At 48.4% G+C, this 20,495-nt stretch overlaps 1 protein-coding gene across 2 annotated transcripts in view; it reads left to right on the forward strand.

Annotated features, from left to right (window-relative positions):
- The window catches only part of LOC126536498 (flavin-containing monooxygenase 5-like), a 54,145-nt gene extending 38,496 nt beyond the window's left edge, over positions 1-15,649 (forward strand). For both annotated transcript variants that reach the window (XM_050183490.2, XM_050183487.3), the window contains exons 2-6: positions 7,980-8,399; positions 9,551-9,785; positions 10,574-10,945; positions 13,083-13,373; positions 13,537-15,649. In XM_050183490.2, coding sequence (XP_050039447.1) covers positions 7,980-8,399; positions 9,551-9,785; positions 10,574-10,945; positions 13,083-13,373; positions 13,537-13,875 — 1,657 coding nt within the window. In that variant the 3' untranslated portion in view covers positions 13,876-15,649. The remainder of the gene's footprint in view (positions 1-7,979; positions 8,400-9,550; positions 9,786-10,573; positions 10,946-13,082; positions 13,374-13,536) is intronic.
- The last annotated feature ends 4,846 nt before the right edge of the window (positions 15,650-20,495 follow it).

The raw sequence follows: 20,495 nt of genomic DNA on the forward strand, positions 1-20,495 counted from the left end.
TGTCCGCTTGCACTTAGTTTTGCAGTTTTCTCTGATTGATTATGATTGTCTGAATGGTTATTTAGTGTGACAAGCACGCACTACAACCTATGCTTTACGACAGTTATCAGGCAAACAGTCACTCATAATCCCACGCATCCGTGCAAATAAGCCTCTCTCAGCAGCAACAACAACAAAATTCTGCGCCACTGACCTAGATAGACGCATTTGGCGTCGACGGCATCAGCTTTCTGGGGCAAGGCTACGCATATAGTGGCGTCTCCCAAAATCTGATTACGGATACGGCCGCGAAAATCGTGGACTGTAAAGATCAAGCGACCACATCATGAGTGCTCGGGGAGTACACATTTTGCGCAAGTTAGCTGACGGAATCAGGATTAGACGGAAAGACAGGGAAGTGATAGTGAAATATTTAGCGCGCACAATTGACAAGGACACAGTGAAGGGGGACACACCAGCGCTAAATATTTCACTATGAATTCGTACCAACTCGCCCAACTATCAGTTCTGCTACAGTTAGCCAGCTCTCAGACTGGCCGGCTACCCTGTGCTGGGGAAAGGAGATAAGCAGAATAAGAGATAATAGGCAAAAGATGTTACAAAAAATTGGAAGAAGAGCAAAAAAGAAAGGGAAAAAAGAAAACGAGAATACGGCACTGCTTAAAATCTGTATTTAAGACTAGTTATCCGCAAGAAGCGCAACAACGCTTTTAAAGCCTTCTGTACTGAGGACGGTCTCGGTCAGTGTCCCAGGACATTTTCCTCCGACAAAGAACGTTTGTCAAGACTATCTAGCACTTGAAAGTTCTCTCCTGGGCGCATTGAAGCGGTGGCACTCACAGAGAAGGTGGACGATTGTTTCCTCACACCTACAGTTATCGCATGTGGGGCTGTTGGCCATTCCGATCCGGAATGAGCAAGCATTCGTGAAGGCCACGCCAAGCCATAAGCGGCACAGAAGAATCTCCTAAGCTCTAGATAGTCCTGACGGAACACATAGCCGTAGATACGGATCCGAGTTGTGGAGACGAGCCTTGGTAAATTCCGTTGAGTTCAATTGTGAAAGTGTAAGTTCACGTGCGAGCCAACGAAGCCATGTAGCTGCGTCTGTTCTGGATAACGGTGTAGCTACACTGTAGTGGAGGCGGTCATGAGCAGATCGGGCAGCCTCATCTGCACGGTCGTTTCAGTACATACCACAATGGTCCGGTATCCCTTAATAAGCTATGTTGTGTTTTTTTTCTCTCTCTATTGCGTGGTGGTAGCGAGGAACCAAGACCTCGAGGAGCACAATGCACGAGACTGACGTAGTGGCCGCGTCGCGGTAAAAGCTTGTCCTCCCTGCGTGGAGGGAGCCTAACCGACTCTGCAGGCATTTTCACTAAAGTTGTTCTCTCTCTCTCTCTCTCTCATGGCGTGGTGATGAAGAAATCTTATGTTAGCAACTTATTGTTCATTCGTTCCATGATGAAATGGCGACATAATGCACTGGAGAGCAGCCATGAAGTCGGAGAAGATTGACCATGTCTGTGACGGTTCTTCAATTACGAATTCTAAGCAGCACGGAGGGCGGATGTGATGCCTTGGATTTTATGGTGACGTACTTTGCGGGAATAACCACTGCTCCTGTTGAGCTTGCAGAAGAAACTGAACCATCCGTGTAAATGTGAAGGCGTCCGTTGTGTTTCTCATGCAGGAGCAGCAGTTTGGCTTGTTGTAGGGCTAAGAATGACGATTGTGTTTTCTTTTGGATTCCAGGAATGGTTAGGAGGGCTTCCAGGTGACGTAGGCACCAAAACATAAATGGTGGTCTTGCTGCAGGTGTAAAATTCGAGAAAAACACTGAACGATGCGAAGCAATACCGCTGAATGCAAAGTGTAGCCTAGAAGCAGGAAGTGAGGCGAAGTGGTGTGATGGAATCCGGGCGAAACGCCTAATGTGCATTCTTAAGGCGTCAACGCAAATATATGTTGTGATTGGGTGAGCACGCACGATGACGGCAGTCGCTGCTGAAGATGCACATCTCGGAAGGCCAAGGCATACTCTCCGTGCTTGAGCTTGAATCGACTGGAGTGTACGTTTGAGTGTACGATTGGAATGGAGGGCGTGTACGTTTATTCTTCGGGCCCTGCCCGGCACAGGTAAGCTGTAGCGCATAAACCCGAGGAAAACTACAGTATAATGTTGAAGCATCGCTCGTACAGATGCACCTCACGACCTTCCCGCAAGAAATCTTAGCACGTGAGTGATCATGGAGAGCTTCTTTCTTATGTGGGCAATATGAGGAGTCCAGGACAGGTCGCGGTCTATTATTACTCCCAGAAAGCGGTGGGTCTTCTCATAACTAATAGCCTGTCCATTGATTTCAATGACGTATGGGCCCATCGCCTTGCATGCGAAGGCAGCCAGCGAGCACTTCTCAGATGACAGCTCTATAGTCCCCGTCCTTGAAGGTAGTTTGACGTCAGTGTAGCTGCTCTCTGAAGCCTGCATGGCACGTACGTTTAGATACGTCACCCCTTATGCCCAGATACAGATGTCGTCTGCGTATATTGACAGATGCACGGACCGCGAAAGTATATCAATGTCGATAAGCGCAAGGTTAAAGAGAGTGGGGCTCAGGACCGCTACAAGTACATTGGTGCGTTGTTGTACTATCTTCTGTTTGTACAAAGAAGGTTCAGTCCTTCAAATAACTGTAAGTCCATTGGTAGACACGACCCCCCAATTCAATGTTCCCCTAGGCATCCAGAATAGGTTCTTGCGATGCATTGTCGTATGCGCCTTTCGCATCCAAGAACATCGCAGCAGATAATCTCTTCAGGCTTTTGTGGTGCTTTGCAGACGAGATAAGGCCAATCACATTATCTTCTCGAGGACCGTCCACGCCGAAAGCCGGTCATAGTATCAAGGCATATCCCGTTATGCTCCAGGTACTACTCTAGAGTTAGTACCATCTGCCCCATCACCTTCCCAAAACAGCTGGCAAGGTCGCCGAAGTCTACACATTGGCAGTGCAGACTACAGAGCCAGCAGGTTCGTATGCACGAAGTAATAAATATATGCAAATCAATGAACTTTCAAGAAGGAAAAGGTTCAACCGCTGGTGGAAAAGGTCAATCAGCCGCCTTTAGTGTACCTTCCATATCCGTCGTCGTTGTTCGACTTGCGTTTGTACAGCGAAGCTGTATGCCGGGATTTCTTCGTCTCCGCACCCAGAAACTCAACCAATCACAGTGGATGGCGCGTGCCGCATGCGCCACTTGGTTCCTTGCAGCACCACCAAATGGCGCTCGCCTGTGCGCATCCGACGCATCCGCGGCAGCGGCGACGCCGGCCATGTGAGGAAAAGAAATAAAAAGAACGAGAAAGCTCGCCTTCGCGCATAGCTCTCCCTGCAAGCATTTTCCGGTAAAAATTACGGTAGCATAAGCTGCAGTTTAGCCGGGAAGCGGCAACTGTGAGAAGGAGTGACGTAAGTACACTTTCATATGTAAAAGAAGAACCTGCCTAGCAACTATTTCATTTATGTTCTGATAGCGCTATGGAAAAGCCACACATGGTTCGTACTCCTGATGAGAAGCCTGAACATGATGAGCGGCGACGGAAACAGCTACGTCAATATGCGAACCGGCATCGTACTCAGGCTAGGCAGGACGCAGCGGTTCTTGCCGAAACCAAGCCACGCACACTTAAGACGCCCCTTAAGAGCAGCGTGAACACAATGAGCGGCGTCAGGAACAGCAAGGCCAATATGCACAACGGCGTCGTGCTCAAGCTCGGCAGGACTCAATTCAAGGTTACGTCACATTGGTCTGTCGGATCAGATGATACCACAGCTTCGCTGGCCACAGCGTGGATTGGAGCCCTATTTATTTATTTATTTATTTATTTATTTATTTATTAGGAGTGTCAAAGCGGAAAGAAAGTATACGTGTGTGAACTGTGGGAAGCCGGTCACGTGGCAGAGGTAGAGAGGGAATGGAAGAGCTTAGGAGGCAGTGTGATACATAAATACAGCTCCTGAAGAACACCTTGCGTTGTGGTGAACGCAGTTTAAACCATGGATCCATCCAGGACTTCAAAGAGGTGCGACGTATTACCTAACCCATTTCTCTCGCATTTACCGTTAAATCGCCGCTGAATTTATTTATTTATTTATTTATTTATTTATTTATTTATTTATTACAGCGTAGCTGTATATTTCTAGCCGATTCGTCTGTCCGTCCGTCTGTAGCCTGTACGCCGAAAACTCCTCCGGCGCAGCCCCATGCGCCTGCGCGAAAGTAAGAAGGAAGAGAGGCGCGTGATTAGCTACGCCAGTGTTGACGTCGTTGCTCTCCGTCGCAGCCGAGCGCACTCGCAGCAGTTTCTCTGCGGCTCCGATATGGGTAGGCCACGCGTCATACGTACTCCTGAAGAGCAGGCAGCTTTCGATCAGCGACGCCGCGAGCAGAACCAGGAACAAGCTCGTCTACGCTGTGCCGATGCTGCAGCCCGGGCACAAGAACAGACTCGTGCAGCCGAGCGCAAGCAGCAACTGCACATAGGATCCGGCTGCCCACTAAGCCGTCGTTTAATGAATCGTCGGTATTAACTCAGTGATAACCATCGGGGCTGCAAGTTTCACCTTCGCTGGTTAAACATCTTTACGGAGTGTGTGGGCGGTGATTTCTTCATTTATACATACTGTGGACACGAGGGTCCAGACAAAGCAAAAAAGAAAATAACAACAGACGTGATCACAACAGGCCCAAAAGTGTGACTACGACTGCCACAAAGCCAAGCAATTCCAGTCATCAATGGTGCGAGTGAAAAAAAAAGGTATTAACATGTGTTAGTACGGGCAAACTAAGGGGTTAAAGCATTTGGATGATCGTGGGGAGTTGGTCTCGTCATTAGGGAATTTATATACGTGGTAGGGTGGAGTGCCACTTTGTTATTGAATGGTTGGAAAATAAATTCCAGCCCTATTGTTCCCCTTACACAGTTCAAGTAAGACAAGTTGGCGACTGTAATACGACGGGTTACGTTAGCCCGGCTAGAAAACCGGCGTCATTTACTGACTTTCTCCGGCAGCGGTAGATGTGACGCACAGGACGTGTCTTTACTTTGTCTTCCCATTTTCTGATTCTTGCCGCTGTTCCTCCGCCATAACATGTCCCCATCCATAGCTCACATGTGTGCCTTGCTTCTATAGCCCAAAAGCTGAAGCCGCGAGTTGCCGGTGTTTCGCGACCGGAATACCATTTTGTCGTCACGCAGTCGACCACGTTGCTGGGGACTCTATACGATGTCGCAGCGCTCTTCCGAAACGCTTGCACATGGGTATTGGCCAACTTATTTCCGAGCGGAGAGGGGTCGCTCACCGCGAATGCTACAGCGGTATGTAGTGTATATGCACCTTATCACATCTGGGCAACCAGCAAGACCTGACGGTGTTGCTCAACCTCTCGAGCAAGAACGCAGGCACGAACCGTGTCAAGAATGCACTGCATGCAGGAACGACCGTTTATTCGAGTTTCTTCACTCCTGATAGGCGGTCGCAAATTAGTCCAATGCCGCGGGAGCCACCCGTGGTTGCGATATTGCCTAAGCACCGTATGTGTGTCGCTCACCATTGCTCGCCGGGCATCCACCGCTGCCGCAAGCCGAGCTTGCCTGGCGCGAGAAGGCGCAGCCACTCGGCGCCTTATATCGTCTCACCCGCGGGGCAGGTTGTTTACTCGTTTACACGCGACGTCGACGTGCATGCCAGGGGTGTGCAGACCAGTTCAGGCGCACAGGTAGATCTTATCGGGCCGGTGAATTGATAAGGCACCTACCAGCTAGAAAACTGTACACCCAGTTGGGTAACCGACAAAATAAAAGAAGAGGGGGGGGGGGGGGGTATATTGTCTGAGCAGCAATATCTGCCAATTCAAGGCCGCACCTTTACTTTTTAGCCCGCCCTCGTCCTTAAGCTTACATAACGTGCGTAAAAGAAAAACAGAAGGAGAGAGATATAGAGCTGTTCACCTGGTTGACCGTGGACGCCACATTTGCTTTGCCTCGTGATCGTATCTCACCTGGCAGCTGCAGAGAAACCTCCGATGCAGCTCCGATGGCCATGCGTTCACTTTGGAGTAAGAGTAGAACTGACTGGATTGGTTATACCCGTTACGGATTTCTCGTCAGCCATGACCGCAACATTTTTCATTCTTTTTCTTTTCCTTTTTTTTCCGTCCCTTTTTTTTTTCTTTTTTGTGTCAGCAGTAGAGCGCTCAAGGTACGGTTACGATATAGACTATTACTGGGCTCCAGGCTTCTGGCTGCTGGAAGAATACTGCGTATACTTGCGACATGTTCTGACTGCCAGCAACTGTAAGTTTTCATAACTTGCTAATACCTTCTTACCCCAATGAGGTCTGCACTCCCCAGCCAAGTCATCGACTCGACGCAACATCGAATCCAGCGGAACTCAAAGGAGGTACACGTCATAATTAAGGCCCAGACGCAGGAGTTTTCAAACTCACCAAGTATTTGCTATTTAATTATATTCTATAATATTACAATCTTGATGGGACGCGCCGCACAAAGCTTGTCCCTTTGTCGATAATACTTTACGCTATGGCACTTTTTTTGTGGATCATAACCTATAATGACCGTTCTTTTAGACGGTTGTAAACACACGCACTCAACTATTGTTCTAGTTCTCCAACTAGCATTGTATCAAGTCTCGCGTTAGCTATGGCTCAAGTCCCATCGACTGGCCTGTAAAAAGGTCTGTCTATGGACGCAATTCACTCATCTTCAGCTTAACAGAAGACAAATGCTGGAGAGCACGGCTGTCAACGCTGATATTACAATTCTGCCGTTCATGTCACCATTCTTACTGCATTGAGTCGGGTCTGCACGGTGGCGTACTCGTGTTTATTGTAATTAACCTATGCCTGTGGTTGTCGCCCCTTGCGTCAAATGTGTTGCGAACACTCTGATTCATTGCTATAAACGCGAGACTGTGACTGGGCACCGTTCGGCCGCGTCTCAGCGCTGTGGGTATCGAACTATGCGCTTTAGCCACTCGTCTCAGGACAAGGATGTCGCAAGCGGTCATGCTAGAGAAATTCCCGTTAAGTCCCTTGAGTGATCAACGTGACCAACGATTGAGGAAATGCATGTCTCTTTCAGCGGTAGTATGCGTTTCGAAGTCTTTCCAAAGCCTTTAAGGAGAGTCTAGCTGTGTACATACCTTGCGAAAGAAATTGCTTGACAAAACTACCCGAATCCCATCCGGAAACTGAAAAAAAGAAAAGAAATTGGAGTGCGAAACCGCTTGTGTACCGTGCTTTGAGTGCACGTTAAAAAATCCCATATGGCCAAAATTATTCCGCAGCTCTCTACTACAGCGCCCCTCATAGTCCATTAGAAGAGGAACGCGAACTGACCCATATACATAGAGAAGTACTGCCAAAAAGACCCGTATTCGGTAATCTCATGTGAACAAATGGAGGTACCATATAAAAGCGTGCATTCTCCCATGTAGAGCATATCCCACATCCCCATACGGACTTATGGGGCTTCCATACTAAAAAACAAAAAAAACGTATGTTCAAATATATCACATGGGACATGTCGGATATAATCCCCATACGATCCTCATAAAAATGTCCCGTATGTTCCCATATATGGGGCAAGTCTCGTATATCTAAAAATCCGTATTTTCATATACATTACTGGACATGGGGCTTATGGGTGTCTAGCTTCGATAGGGTAAAGACAGACAGGCCCCCGTCTCGTCTGTACGCTGTGCCTGCGTGCCATATTGTGCCCCTCTCTTCGCTAACTAGCCCAACAAGGAATACCCCTCAGCTCTCGCGACGTTAAATCCCAAAATGAAAGAAACGACATCCACTGCTTTTTTTTTTTTTTTTTTCAAAACGAATGCGCACGTACGCGCGCCTAGGGTGTTCACCGCTGCCTTCCCTCGTGTACGCAGGGACCAGGTGACCATGGGTCTTGGCGACCGGGGCCGCAAGCGCATCGCCATCGTGGGCGGCGGCTCGGCTGGCATGGCGGCCGCCAAGTCGTGCCTCGAGGAGGACCTGGAGCCCGTGGTGTTCGAGCAGACGGACGCCCTCGGGGGGCTGTGGCGGTACCGCGAGGTGCCCGAGTACGGCGTGCCATCCCTCATGAAGGCCACCATCATCAACACGTGCAAGGAGATGAGCAGCTTCAGCGACTTCCCGCCGCCGCGCGAGTTCGCCAACTACATGCACCACTCGAGCCTGGTGCGCTACTTCGAGCTGTACGCGAACCACTTCGGCGTCACCAAGCACATCCGCTACAACACCGAGGTGACGCGAGTCGCGAAGAGTCAGGACTACGACGAGACCGGCCGCTGGGACGTCACGTACAGGTAAAGCGTCGACGTAGATAATCCGACTGTACGCGCACAGCTGTCACTCATTCTGACAGAAGTATCGCTGTGGCCAGTAATCAAGCGACCCAAAGCTGAAAGACCGTTCGGAGAAAGCTGAAAGAACAAAGATGAGCAATACCGCGCGCTCGAAATGGGGCAAACTTTAAACCAAAGAAAAAGTTAGTTGAATGAACATTCTTTTCCCTAGAGCTGCGGTAAGGTTTTACACCACACTCAGAATGTAACGCAGCCGCACATGGGGAGAGAGAACGGTCAGCAAAAAATGTCCGACCTCTCCCACGTTCGGAGCTGCGTGTAGACGCCATTTATTTATTTGAATGTAAATTTTAAGGTTTTGTAACTATTCACTCAATGCTTCTCAATTTGCCTTACCGAATTACATATATTTTTGTAAGGCTTCAGGTGGATTATTTTGTTTCTAATGCCATTCCCTATATTTCTAGATATTTTCGTTAAACTGTGACTCAACCTTTAGGAAACTCCGCCACTGGAAAATAAAAGCGTTTTATCTCAACTAAACTAAGCGCCAGAATATCGCCGTATTACGCAGAAGTCAGGACACTATTGTCCGTGGTTAGGTGCGAGCAGAGTCCTTTAGTACTTTTCTGGTGCGAGTAAAGTAGCATCATGAGCTGCTATAGGCGCCCGTCGTCGCCTTTCTTCTTTTTTTGATTTCCTCTTTTTCGTTGGGCAGTGTGGCAGGCTTGCGTCATCTTAAATGTTCATGAGTGAAGGGCGCGCTACTAAACACGATACGGTTTTCACCGTAAAGCGTTGCCTGCCGTCCTCCTTCCCTTAAAATTCGGCCATCAACATGTTCGCGCTTGCTCTACCGTGACGTGCATGGGCACGTCGTGCCTGGAAGCGGCGTCAGCAGTAAAGTCCCAAAACGTTCTAGATTGACAGCCTGCACTTGTTGTTATGAGTATTTTGTGTATCTCTGCATCTGAAACCCTTTCATTGTGGCTTATCCTTTTTTTCTTTTCGACGGTCTTTACTTTCCCTATAAGTATTGAAATCGTAGCGATCGAGTATTATGAGCGACGCCTCTGTATCAGAGGTTTAATTATTCGCTAAATATATCGCTATATCTTTCTTATTTCTTCAATTTCCTGCCCGTCCCAAAGGACAAAAGGCCAACCTCCTCGGACGGAGACGTTTGACGGCGTGATGATCTGCTCGGGCCACCACGTGATCCCCCACGTGCCGACCTTCAAGGGCCTGGAAAAGTTCAAGGGCCAGGTTCTGCACACGCACGACTACAAGATACCCGACGGGTTTCGCGACAAGAAGATCCTCATCATCGGCGTCGGAAACTCGGGTGCAGACGTCGCCGTGGACCTGTGCCCTTGCGCTGAAAAGGTTTGGCGGAGAGCTCGATAGTCGCTTCACTTAAGACACATCGAAGAAGACCTTCAAGTGAAATAATGTAATCGGGCCATCTGAGCGCCTCCCCCTCCCCCCCCCCCACATTCTGACTGATATGAATTATGATGGATAAACTCGCGCTACACGCAAAGCGGGGCATGCTAAGTGCACGCGTCCTACACGTTGTGTAGTATAGTGTCACGCATTAATACACTTTATGTTGGTATAGTGCCAAACACTCTTCTTGCCAAATGTGAACAGAACATGCTCAGCGTTAAAACTGAAGTTGACTGCAAACCACGTTTAGCTGGTAACGAAGCAAACATCCTAGGTATCCTTTCTTTCCTTAACTTTTTAGACAACCTTGAAGAGTCGCGCCACACCAGGGCGCTCCTCCGTTTACGTCTGATCACATTGTCAAAAGATGTAGCAACCAGCAGTGCTGTTGCCGAACACGTTTTCCGGTAATCTTATGTACACCTACGCAAACGCCAGTAATTTATTTGTACGAGAAAGCTCTGTATAGTATCAGAAGTAGTGGTTCTGGGACACCGGTCACGACAGGCGTCTGCGCTGAAGGACACGAACGCGCTGCAATGCGCCACGTGCGCTCTTTCGGCTTCCATTTTGTTTTCCTATGTCTACGCGTGCCCCATTTTCCCATCCCCGCGTGCGTGGTAGTTGACCGGAACTACCTGCGAATAACCTGCGGTGCTTTTGTTTGCCTCCTGCCCTCCGCATCTATGTCGTTGCCCACACGTGCAATTCGGGTGAATCCGCAGGTGTACCTGAGCACGCGCCGTGGCTGCTGGGTGATTCGGCGCGTGGGCCTCTGGGGCATTCCGGCCGACTCGTTCCTGAACCGTCGCACGGTGAACCTGTTCAACAAGTACGCGCCCGAGTGGCTCGTAAATCTCATGTACGAGACGTACTCGAACGAGGCGTTCAGTCACAAGCTGTACCGGCTCAAGCCCAAGCACCGCTGGCGCAACCAGCACCCGACCATCAATGATGCGCTGCCCAACGGCATCCTCAGCGGACGCATAGTCATCAAAGGCGACGTCGAGGAGTTCACCGAGACGGGCGTCATCTTCAAGGACGAGGAAGGGTACGAGCAGAAGTTGGACGTCGTCATACTAGCCACGGGGTACCTGGTGAGTTTAGAAGCAACGGCAATGTGCAAGCTTGTGGTTATGAAGACACGGAAAGATACACCCAGACCCCGGACGAAACTTTGAATTTACAACTGTCAGAAAGCCCGTAGGCACTTAGCTATCATCTAGATACTGTCTACAGAGAATGTATTTAGAGTGCCTATAATCCATAAGCCTTCACAGGAAGTCTATTAGGCCACGTCTTTACACTTTCTATCTACTAGTGTCGGTAGCATTTCTATGTGTTATGAATAACACACAATTGAAAATCTATTGGGTTCCGAGCAGGTGATAAGATTCGTATATAGATACTATAAATTCTGTCAAGCTTTCTTAAAAATGGACGAATAGCTGTACCTTGACTTGAGTGCCATTGAGCCAGCACGGTTTAAGCCCTCGCCCACTAATTTGGCATGTTTTGCCAGGTTTCACTGGGAGCACGTGGATGCGAAAGCAGAGAAATTTTATATTTCCACAAAAGCATCACAAGAAAGCACCTTTCTTCGTGCACCCGCTACCAAACTGTAACGCTATATACCGCCGCTCCTCCAATTTTATTTCGCTAGATTTCTGTTCATGACAGCTGCCCGCCAACACAGCATTTTAAAGCTTCACAATTCGCCGTGACGTCCAGGAAAGGCGTCCCTTGTCGCTACGCGTGCACTACGCTCGCTACAATTATCGCGCGCTACACTACGCAGTGAATGACCTGAGGTGCCGTGGAGGATGCCCCGAGTTTCTCACTCGCCTGAGACTGTTCGGCGGCAGTCGGTGAACAAAGATAGCGCACAGCGCGCGAAAGCGGCAGACAATAAAATGTCAAGATAAAGCCGCGTATGTACGTCAATACGAGCGCTCCCTGCGCAAGCGCCGCTTCCTCGTTTCAAACACACAAGACGAGGAAATGTTACGCGCAAGCGTTATCAACGCAATGTCGCAATACCACGAATGTCCCGTTATCTACACATTCGGCGCACTCCATTTGGCACGCCTTTCTGGGGCGCGTCTCCTCTTTCAGGCACTGTGTGTCTCTGCACACCGTCGAATGCGAACAATGCAGACTGGCGCTCATTCACACGCCAACCCTTTCTTATTTTTTCGTATATATTAAAAGATAACATTTTTTTTCGATAACTTACTTGCACAGGTAGTGCACTGGGCGGAAAGATAAACAAGAAAGAAGGCACTGATGATGCGAACACGTGACTTCTTTTTCAGCCGCCCATGAGGCTGAAAAAGGTGATGTGCTAACCAGGGGATATGTTAACCCAAAGTGAATCTGGAGATAAGCCAATGAAACTGGAGGCGCGCCGAAGGTTAAATTTTATGTCTCGATACCATCAGCTCACTCATCCGAGGGTCGCCAAGCAGAGCTCGCGGAGATACCGAACTTTGTCAAACTCGGGCCTTCCTGCATATATATATATATATATATATATATATATATATATATATATATATATATATATATATATATATATATATATCACCCCTGTCTGATCTGTCTCGCTGCATGCGCGCCCTCACATGGAGTTGCCGATTCTATAAGGGTTGGCGCTGCCTACCAACCCGCTCGAAGTAATAGCCGCATTTAATGAATGCGACAGTAGCGCGTCGCATTTCCTCGTGCATCACCCTAATGCGATGTGCAACCGTTTGCATGTAGCGCATGAACAATCGCACAATGGTGCGCGAAACGAGGCCGCGCCTTTCTTGCGTGAGCGGCGCTCGATCAAAGGACAGCCAACACCAGACGTCGCCTTAATGACTATATATATATACACTAGCCGTTTGGATTAATTTGCTACAGAGGTGTCTTAACCCGTTAAAACTTCCTCCGGCTGGCGCGTTAAAGCGATGCGTCTTCCTACAACGCATCATTCACGTTTGCATTAATACTGCGCTCTAGAAAAACTGCGTGACATTCACTTAGTGACCAAGACCCAGGGCGACCTTCAATTAAACCTACCGTTTCGATTTTTCGGCACCGATGCATTTCGCGTTCATGTAAACACCAACAATAATGACATCGTGACATTGTGCGAACGCATTCCGATTCGCCCTGTTTATTTTTTTTTTCGCTTTGGCAAGCGTGCCGTATTACTTCATTCTATCTGGCTCGCACTTCAAAATGCAGGCGACGTTCCCGTTCCTGGACCAAGATATTCACAAGACGGAAAACAACAAGGTGTGCCTGTACAAGTACGTGTTCCCGCCGCATCTGCCGCACCCCACGCTGGCCTTCATCGGGCTGCTACAGCTACTCGGGGGCGTGTTCCCCGCCCAGGAGGCGCAGAGCCGCTGGTTCGCGCAGCTCATCAACAAAAAGGTGTCGCTGCCCTCCTGCAAGGAGATGCAAGCCGACTACGAACGCTGGCGGGCCAACCTTGAGAAACGCTACGTCGACAGCCTGAGGCACACATTCCAGGTATATGCCGATTAAGAAGTTAACAACGATACCACACTTTCTATTGGAACTGCGCACGCGATAAAATTACTGTGCGCAAAGAACATAACTCATAGCCGACGCCATATAGGAAACCCATAACGCTTGAGAATTCTGCAGTTTGTTCACACTGTCTCTCCTGCAGGCCGACTGGGTGGACTACATGGACGACATCTCATCTCAGATCGGCGCCAAACCGGACCTGTGGCGCATGTTCTGGCGAGATAACGCGCTCTTCTGGAAGTGTTTCTGGGAACCCTGCCTGCCCTACCAGTACCGTCTTCAGGGCCCGCACTCCTGGTCCGGGGCTCGCCAGGCTATGTTCACGATGAAGGACCGCCTCAAGGGACCGCTGGACACACGCAAGATGCCCCGGGATTCCAGAAGCGCGCGGGACCGCAAGGTGCGCCGCGTCGTGCCAACATTCCTCTGGGTCGCCGTGGTCGTGGCCATCCTCATATACCTGTTCACGCTCCTCTTCTGAAGAAGAGCGTATGGAAACGCTCGAGGCTGAACGTGTTGTGGTGAACGTGTGCTCGTCTTCCACTTTCTAACCTGCGGCCTGGAAAGGCGGACAACGAAGAATTTGCGGTGCCTTGCTCATAGTCACCGAAACATAACCTTATGAAAAGAAGCGGACCATCTGGGAGCATACACATCCCCAGCTTGTGGAAGTCACGTTTCGGGCCTTGCCGTAGTTTTGCCATAGCGAGCTTCATTGTTTAGCTCGTCATCACTTTTGTCTTCAGAGACCTGGAGAAACATGGCTCCCAGTCTCGAGAGTTCGTGGTTTCCTTCTCATGGCCACCGATACATACCCGTCTCTTGAAGGATTTGGAAGAGTACCAGTACTTGACGTCGCGGCTTCTGTCTTACATCGGCCGCATCCCTTTATAGCGAACGAGCGAAAAACAAAGAATAAAACATGGCGCATTTTCGCATTTACAGCTCCCAAGCAAAAAAAGAAAAAGAATGCTGTCGTAAGGCACACTGATGAGTGCGATCAACACAGTTTGCTCTTCCAAGGAGACCGACGGACACGCAATAATTGACAACTGTAAGGGGTGCGTGTGGCACACGGCTACATCTGCCTTCTGGAAAACTGGAAAGAAGGGTGCCTTCGGCTCCTGCTTATCTGATTGTTGTAACCTGAGCGCTGCAAACGCATCGCTTCTAATGTTAAGGAGTACATCCAATCCGCCAGCCTTCCCCTTCGAAAGACGAGATACGATAAGAGGTTGAGTGCTTTTCGTTATTAATAAGTTAGCATTGCACAGGTCAGCCGAGAGGTCCAAAATTCAAAGCGTCGACGCGTTAGAGCAGAAGGTGAGGATGTCGGCTCCCAGCCAACTATGGCAGCCACTGCCACCAACGAGGAAGGAGTGATGTCACGAGTCATGTGATTTGGTGGAGTCGGCGGCGATGGAACGGATGCACCGGCGACGTGGTGTCCTCGCGGTAGCGGTTCATCAAATCACTCGTATTTCGAATTCTTGTTGAGTTAATGAAACGGAATTTTATTTACAGGCTTTTTTTCTAATGAGCATAACCATGTGTACAGTGTGTAAATAAGATTCTGAATTATGTATGAAGTAAAGATACAGACAAAGGGTAGAAAATGTCAGGAAATAGGAAGCATACAGTTCACAGGAAGTCATAGATAGGAGGAGTCTTATGCACAGGTCGGCGGACAATCATCGAGTCGTAGGAAGGCGCTGTCGCTAACACGTCGCTCAAGTTTAGCATGGGTACCTAAGTCTTAATTTTGTAGGTGCTTTCCCGCGTTCATTTTCGAATCAGACATGAAAACTACGAATATGCAATGCCGTCACGCAATTGTCGCACCGTTTTCGTTTTTACAAGCACCACGTTGAAAATGAAATAGCGCCGTGTCTGTAGGGATCTTTAAGATGCGCTGTTGATGTTTTAGCAGTAATAAAACAAATACAAGTGTATATACTGCAGCCGTTGCACAGTGGTTATGGCGTCCGCTTCGGCTGCGGGAGGTGGTTTGTTCAAAACCCACTGCCGGACACCCACCGGAATACAAATCGGGCACAAACGTGTAAATGCGAGAGCATTGTCGCTGAGTTTGGTGTTGTGGCGAAATGTTGCTGAGTTTAGTGCTGCTGCGTTGCTTCCGAATGTAATGTTGCTGCTTATGAGGTCGCAACAAAGCAAGACGACAAACCGGCCATATTACGATCTCTCAGCTAAGTTTTATTGGCGGAGTTCTCATTAAAGTAGTGTTTCACGCACATTGCGTTGAGTGTTCTTTCTTTATGACACCATTTTTCATCACGATGACACCACTTTTCAGCACGATGACAGAACTTTTCCGGGCGGGCACCACTGTGTTGACACTACCGTAGATTCCTTCATCGGGCTCGTAGGCGAACTCGACCTCATAATCTGAGGGGAGATAGTAGTCGTTGTCCGACGGGTACCTGAAGTGCATTAAATTTTATTCGTCGTCGTCCATGGCGTCTGCGGGTCCAAGTTGATCGGCAGTAGCATGCTCATACGTACTGCAATTCAAATCCATCCAACCCTCGATCAAGAAGCGTTTACTTCTTCATTGCCGCGGATGCGCGAAGGCGAGCTTCCTTCTTTTTTTCTTTCCCTTGCACGGTCGGCGCCGCCGCTGCTGCTGCTGCTGTTGCTGCTGCGGATGGATGGTTGGATGGATGTTATGAGCGTCCCCTTTGGAACGGGGCGGTGGGTTGCTCCACCAAGCTCTTGCTATTATGGAGATATGCAGAGGCGAGCGCCACTTGGTGTTCTTTTTAATTAGATGAACATGACGTAATTCGTCTACCGTTTTTCTGCCAAGGCTTTCTGATGACGGCGGCGTCGCACAATGAGCCAAGAAATGCTCGCGCAATAAAACCCGGTGGGTATGCAGCGGCACCGGGATTTGAATCCAGTACCTCCCGCATACGAGACTCTACCACTACAGGCCATCGCTTTGGCGTCTTTTTTTTTTTTCTCAAGTTTATCAACCAGCTCGGCATACCAATAGTTACCGAATGCCGTATTTCTCTTGTTTTCTTGCTCAGAAATTCCCCCACTGAATTGGCAGATAACCCCTGTCAATGAATAAAAGAAAATCGCATGAACAATCAACATATGTACAGAATATTTCATGCAACCGGAGTCTGTGCAGGCGTATCGCTGCTAAGAAAATTTTACTCCATAATGGCTAACGGAGCGATCTTGTCTCTCTGTCTAAGCAAGATATCTTCCCAGCTTTTCACATGCATAAAAACGCAAAAGTACAAAGCATTTACTGGCAACTGCTTGCCACAATAAAGCAAAATAAAGCAAAAAAGTGGGAAGCGGGAACGGAGTCTGCGTTTTCTTGAGTACCATAGTCAAAATGAAGCCTGGGGCCCGTCCCTTCCGCTGCTTTCTTTATTGCGATAGCAAATATACGGACACTCCAGTCGAATTACAGCCGACGGCGTCGCCGTGAGGTTCCGTATAATGTCCAAAGGAGATAAAATCCTAGCCGCGTGCCGTACGCTGTATGTGCGAGTGAAAGCGTGCGAGGGTGCAGCCGTCGATATCGGATCAATCTCGCGCACGCAATGGATGAAAGCGAGGAGGAAGCGCGCCTTCTTCCGTTGCGCGCAGGTTCCGGAGGTAGCCTAGGGACGGGGAGCGCGTGCTAGACCGGGCGGCAGCGCACGCCCGTCCGGGCCGCTCTGTCTTAAAGGCCATCTGCGACGGGGGCAAAGGCCGCCGTGTGCTGTGTTTTCGCGGCTTAGTTCGCGCGTTGATTGCTCCGTCTAATATGCTGAATGTACATTGCGCACTTTCTTTGACAGAGCCTACAGGCTCAGTTTCGTGCGACTTGTATGAAGCATAGGACAGGTATTATAGCTATGTTACGAGTTTCATCATTGGCTGGAGGTCATTCGCCGTGAGAATTTCGGTGACGATAGATTCAGGAGCCGAAAGCAGTTCAACTTTTCCAGAACACTCGTTTCTTGCACAGCATGCTTTCTTTGCTTGCACGCTTTTAAGGTTATTCGTGACTTTGCCGAAAGGAGACTCCGCCCCCCTCCCACTTTTGCTATATTGAAACCGCTGAAGAGTGCTGAGAAACATTAGTACTTGCACAACTTAACTGAAGTAAGCGCAAGGCGATTCTGGCATCCCAAGATCCATGTATGGTAGCTATGTGATAATCTTTGAAGAGGAGAGTGCAGGTGTGGGAGCAATGGAAGGAAGTATACGTTGCACGATGTTTATGCAAATATTGCAATGTGCCGGACTATTTTCTAAAGATAGGCTAATCAGGAGACCGCCGTCAGAGCTATCGGAATTACAAAAAGGATAAAATAACCGTAACAAAATTTTTCTTAATTTTCAAGCTTTTGGAGCTTTCTTCTTGCAGTGGGTTTTCTCTCACGCTGTATTGTGAGACCCAGATTGATGTCATTTATGTGCAGCATAAGCCACGCATAGCAGAACTACTGCAGCAGGTCTATGCGACACTTATTAGAGCAAAAGATTCCATTATAGCACATTTCTGTTCAGCTTATCTTTCAGTACAGTGGACACACCGCACAACTGCATGACCACACCAACGTGCTCCGGAAAATATTGCTCTATGTCCTTCCCTTCCTCTTGCGATAATGAGGCGTCACCTGGCACTGCAAGAGTTGGTAGAACTCGAGGCTCACATGATTCATAAACTTCTCTAGTGCTTGCCTAGCGGAAATCTTTCGGCAGCTCTTTAACTTCGCTGGCTTGCGATGCCTTTGTGTATCACTCCTTAGTTGATGACGCCTGCGGTCTCTGGTGAGTATATATCTTCCGCTTTTGGTCTCGATGCGGCGGTGTAAAACCTGTGAAGACATATACCTCGTCAGAACATCTTGTCAGGCTAGTTGGCAAATTTTCGCTGACGTTGCACGTTGTGTCAAGGAACACTACACACAGGCACACAGGGCAATCGCAGCGCCCTGTCTGTGCTAGAGTGCCATGTTCCAATGGTAAGAGAATTTCATTGGCAACACATGCGTGCCATATTACATCGCTTCACGTTTATAAAAACACATGATAAACCCGTTCATTATCAAATTTTTACTGCACGTGACAAAAAACAGAACTGTTTTCGTAAAATAGTACTTTTAATCCGTGAAGGTTCTAATTATATTTGGTTGCAGGACTTCAAGTAGGATTTCAAGTGCCCCCAAAATTTAATAAGCAAAATTCCAAGTTTCAGTGCTGCTATATATTCATGCATCATGTTAAGCATTGCTGATTTCTAAATAGCTGGCTGAGATTACTAGGCACAATTTTTTAGAGCTAGTTTTCTTGATCGATGATAGTTTTGATTCTTCTTGTTAGGGATTACGTAATTGAGCGTTTTACTTATCTTTGCTTGATTTTTCTGCAAGATACCCATACGAGCAAAACTAACTACCAGTAGTTTAAAGCTCCTGGGCAACTGAACATAGGGTAGGGTTTTTTTTTTTTTTTCGGAAGAATTTCTGCTATAAAGCGGAAAACCAAGCTTACGAAGAAGACGACAGAGCTGGCGTCGCCACGTCGTACACCCTCGCGCCAAGCGAGGCGCGACATTTTACGAACGTGAATCCGGTCATTGTCAGCGAAAACTGTTCGGCGTTCTTGTTTAGCCTATAATCGGGAATATCGCGCACCGCAGACGAGCAAGCGATGACGAGAAACTGATAAGTACGCGGTTTCTTGGCGCATGCGGAGCAAATTCCGCTGCGTAACGTCACAGGGCTCCCGTAGCAAACGAGGAGCAAAAAACAGCGCTCGCCGTGCTCATGGCCCATGCGCCGTCCCCTCAAGTGTTTCTTTTACGAAAATAATTAACTACAGAAGCACAGATTGGCAACCACTAATAATCTTTTTTTTTTTTTTTGCTGAGCACGATGTCCCGGGATCGAATCCCGGCCATGGCGGCCGCATTTCGATGGGGGGCGAAATGCGAAGACACCCGTGTACTTAAATTTAGGTGCACGGTAAAGAACCCCAGGTGGTCCAAATTTTCGGAGTCCCACACTACGGCCTGCCTCATAATCAGATCGTGGTATTGGCACGCATTAATTATTAACTTGCTTTCCTAACCTTCATCGATCAGGGACCCCTCTTCCACTCCAACAGACGGCACAGCCGACCACGACAGGGTCGGCGTAGTCCCTTCCTCTGAAGTGATCTGAGCAGATCTGAAAAATGGGCAGAATACCACGTGGTCATGATTAAAGAGAGTACGAAGAAGGGACTAAAGAATTCATCGAGGATTGTAGCAGCAGAACATAAGGGATACGGACACGTACAGAAGGAACGACTATATAGACGAGGGCGCAGCTGCTGCCTCGTCTAGTCGTTCCTTCTGTGTCCGTGTCTCTCAAGTTCTGCTCCTACAATCCTCGAAGAATGAACCAACTAGCCCAGTTAAACACCCTTTTAAAGAATTGTTCTCTTCTAGGCAAAGGTTGAAAAGTGAAGCGAACCTATGTCGTCACATAGATAACTCGAACTTCTTGTAATTCAAAAAATAAATGTTGACTGCTACGCAAGTGATTTTTCTTTTCTTTTTTCTTGCTTCTGCCGTGTTTATGACCATTCAAAGATGGTAATTTAATAACAAAGAACTGGTCCCCAGAATTATCTCCAGCGTAACCACTTTGTGCAGCAAGCATTCAAATAACTTCGGCAGATATAAGTTGCAACTTTTCTACTCATAAAAAAACTGAAGAGTAACCGCTAACATCTTCCGGAGCGAAATTACCGTCCGCGCGTCAACTAGCACCAATCGGCCAAGCAGCTTCAGTTTCTAACACCACCGCAGAAAAATGCGCCGCGCCAAACGAAAAAAAAAGATATTCACTTCAAAAAAAAAAGCGCGGATGACCTTTCGTTTCGTGCTATAGCTGTTTTGATAAGCACAGCGCTTGTTTCTTCATAACGACTGTAGACGTGTGCTTACCTTTGGTCCGTTGGGAAAGGGAATAATTTCACCCTTGTGTTGCTCCCCGAGTTGCCACATCGCACAGCAAGCCTTGCGTCCTTTCTTCAGTTTTTTTCCGTACTGCCGAAACATTCGCAGGCACAGAAAGT

This window comes from Dermacentor andersoni, chromosome 4, assembly GCF_023375885.2.
Source record: "Dermacentor andersoni chromosome 4, qqDerAnde1_hic_scaffold, whole genome shotgun sequence".
Taxonomy (NCBI): Eukaryota; Metazoa; Arthropoda; class Arachnida; order Ixodida; family Ixodidae; genus Dermacentor; species Dermacentor andersoni.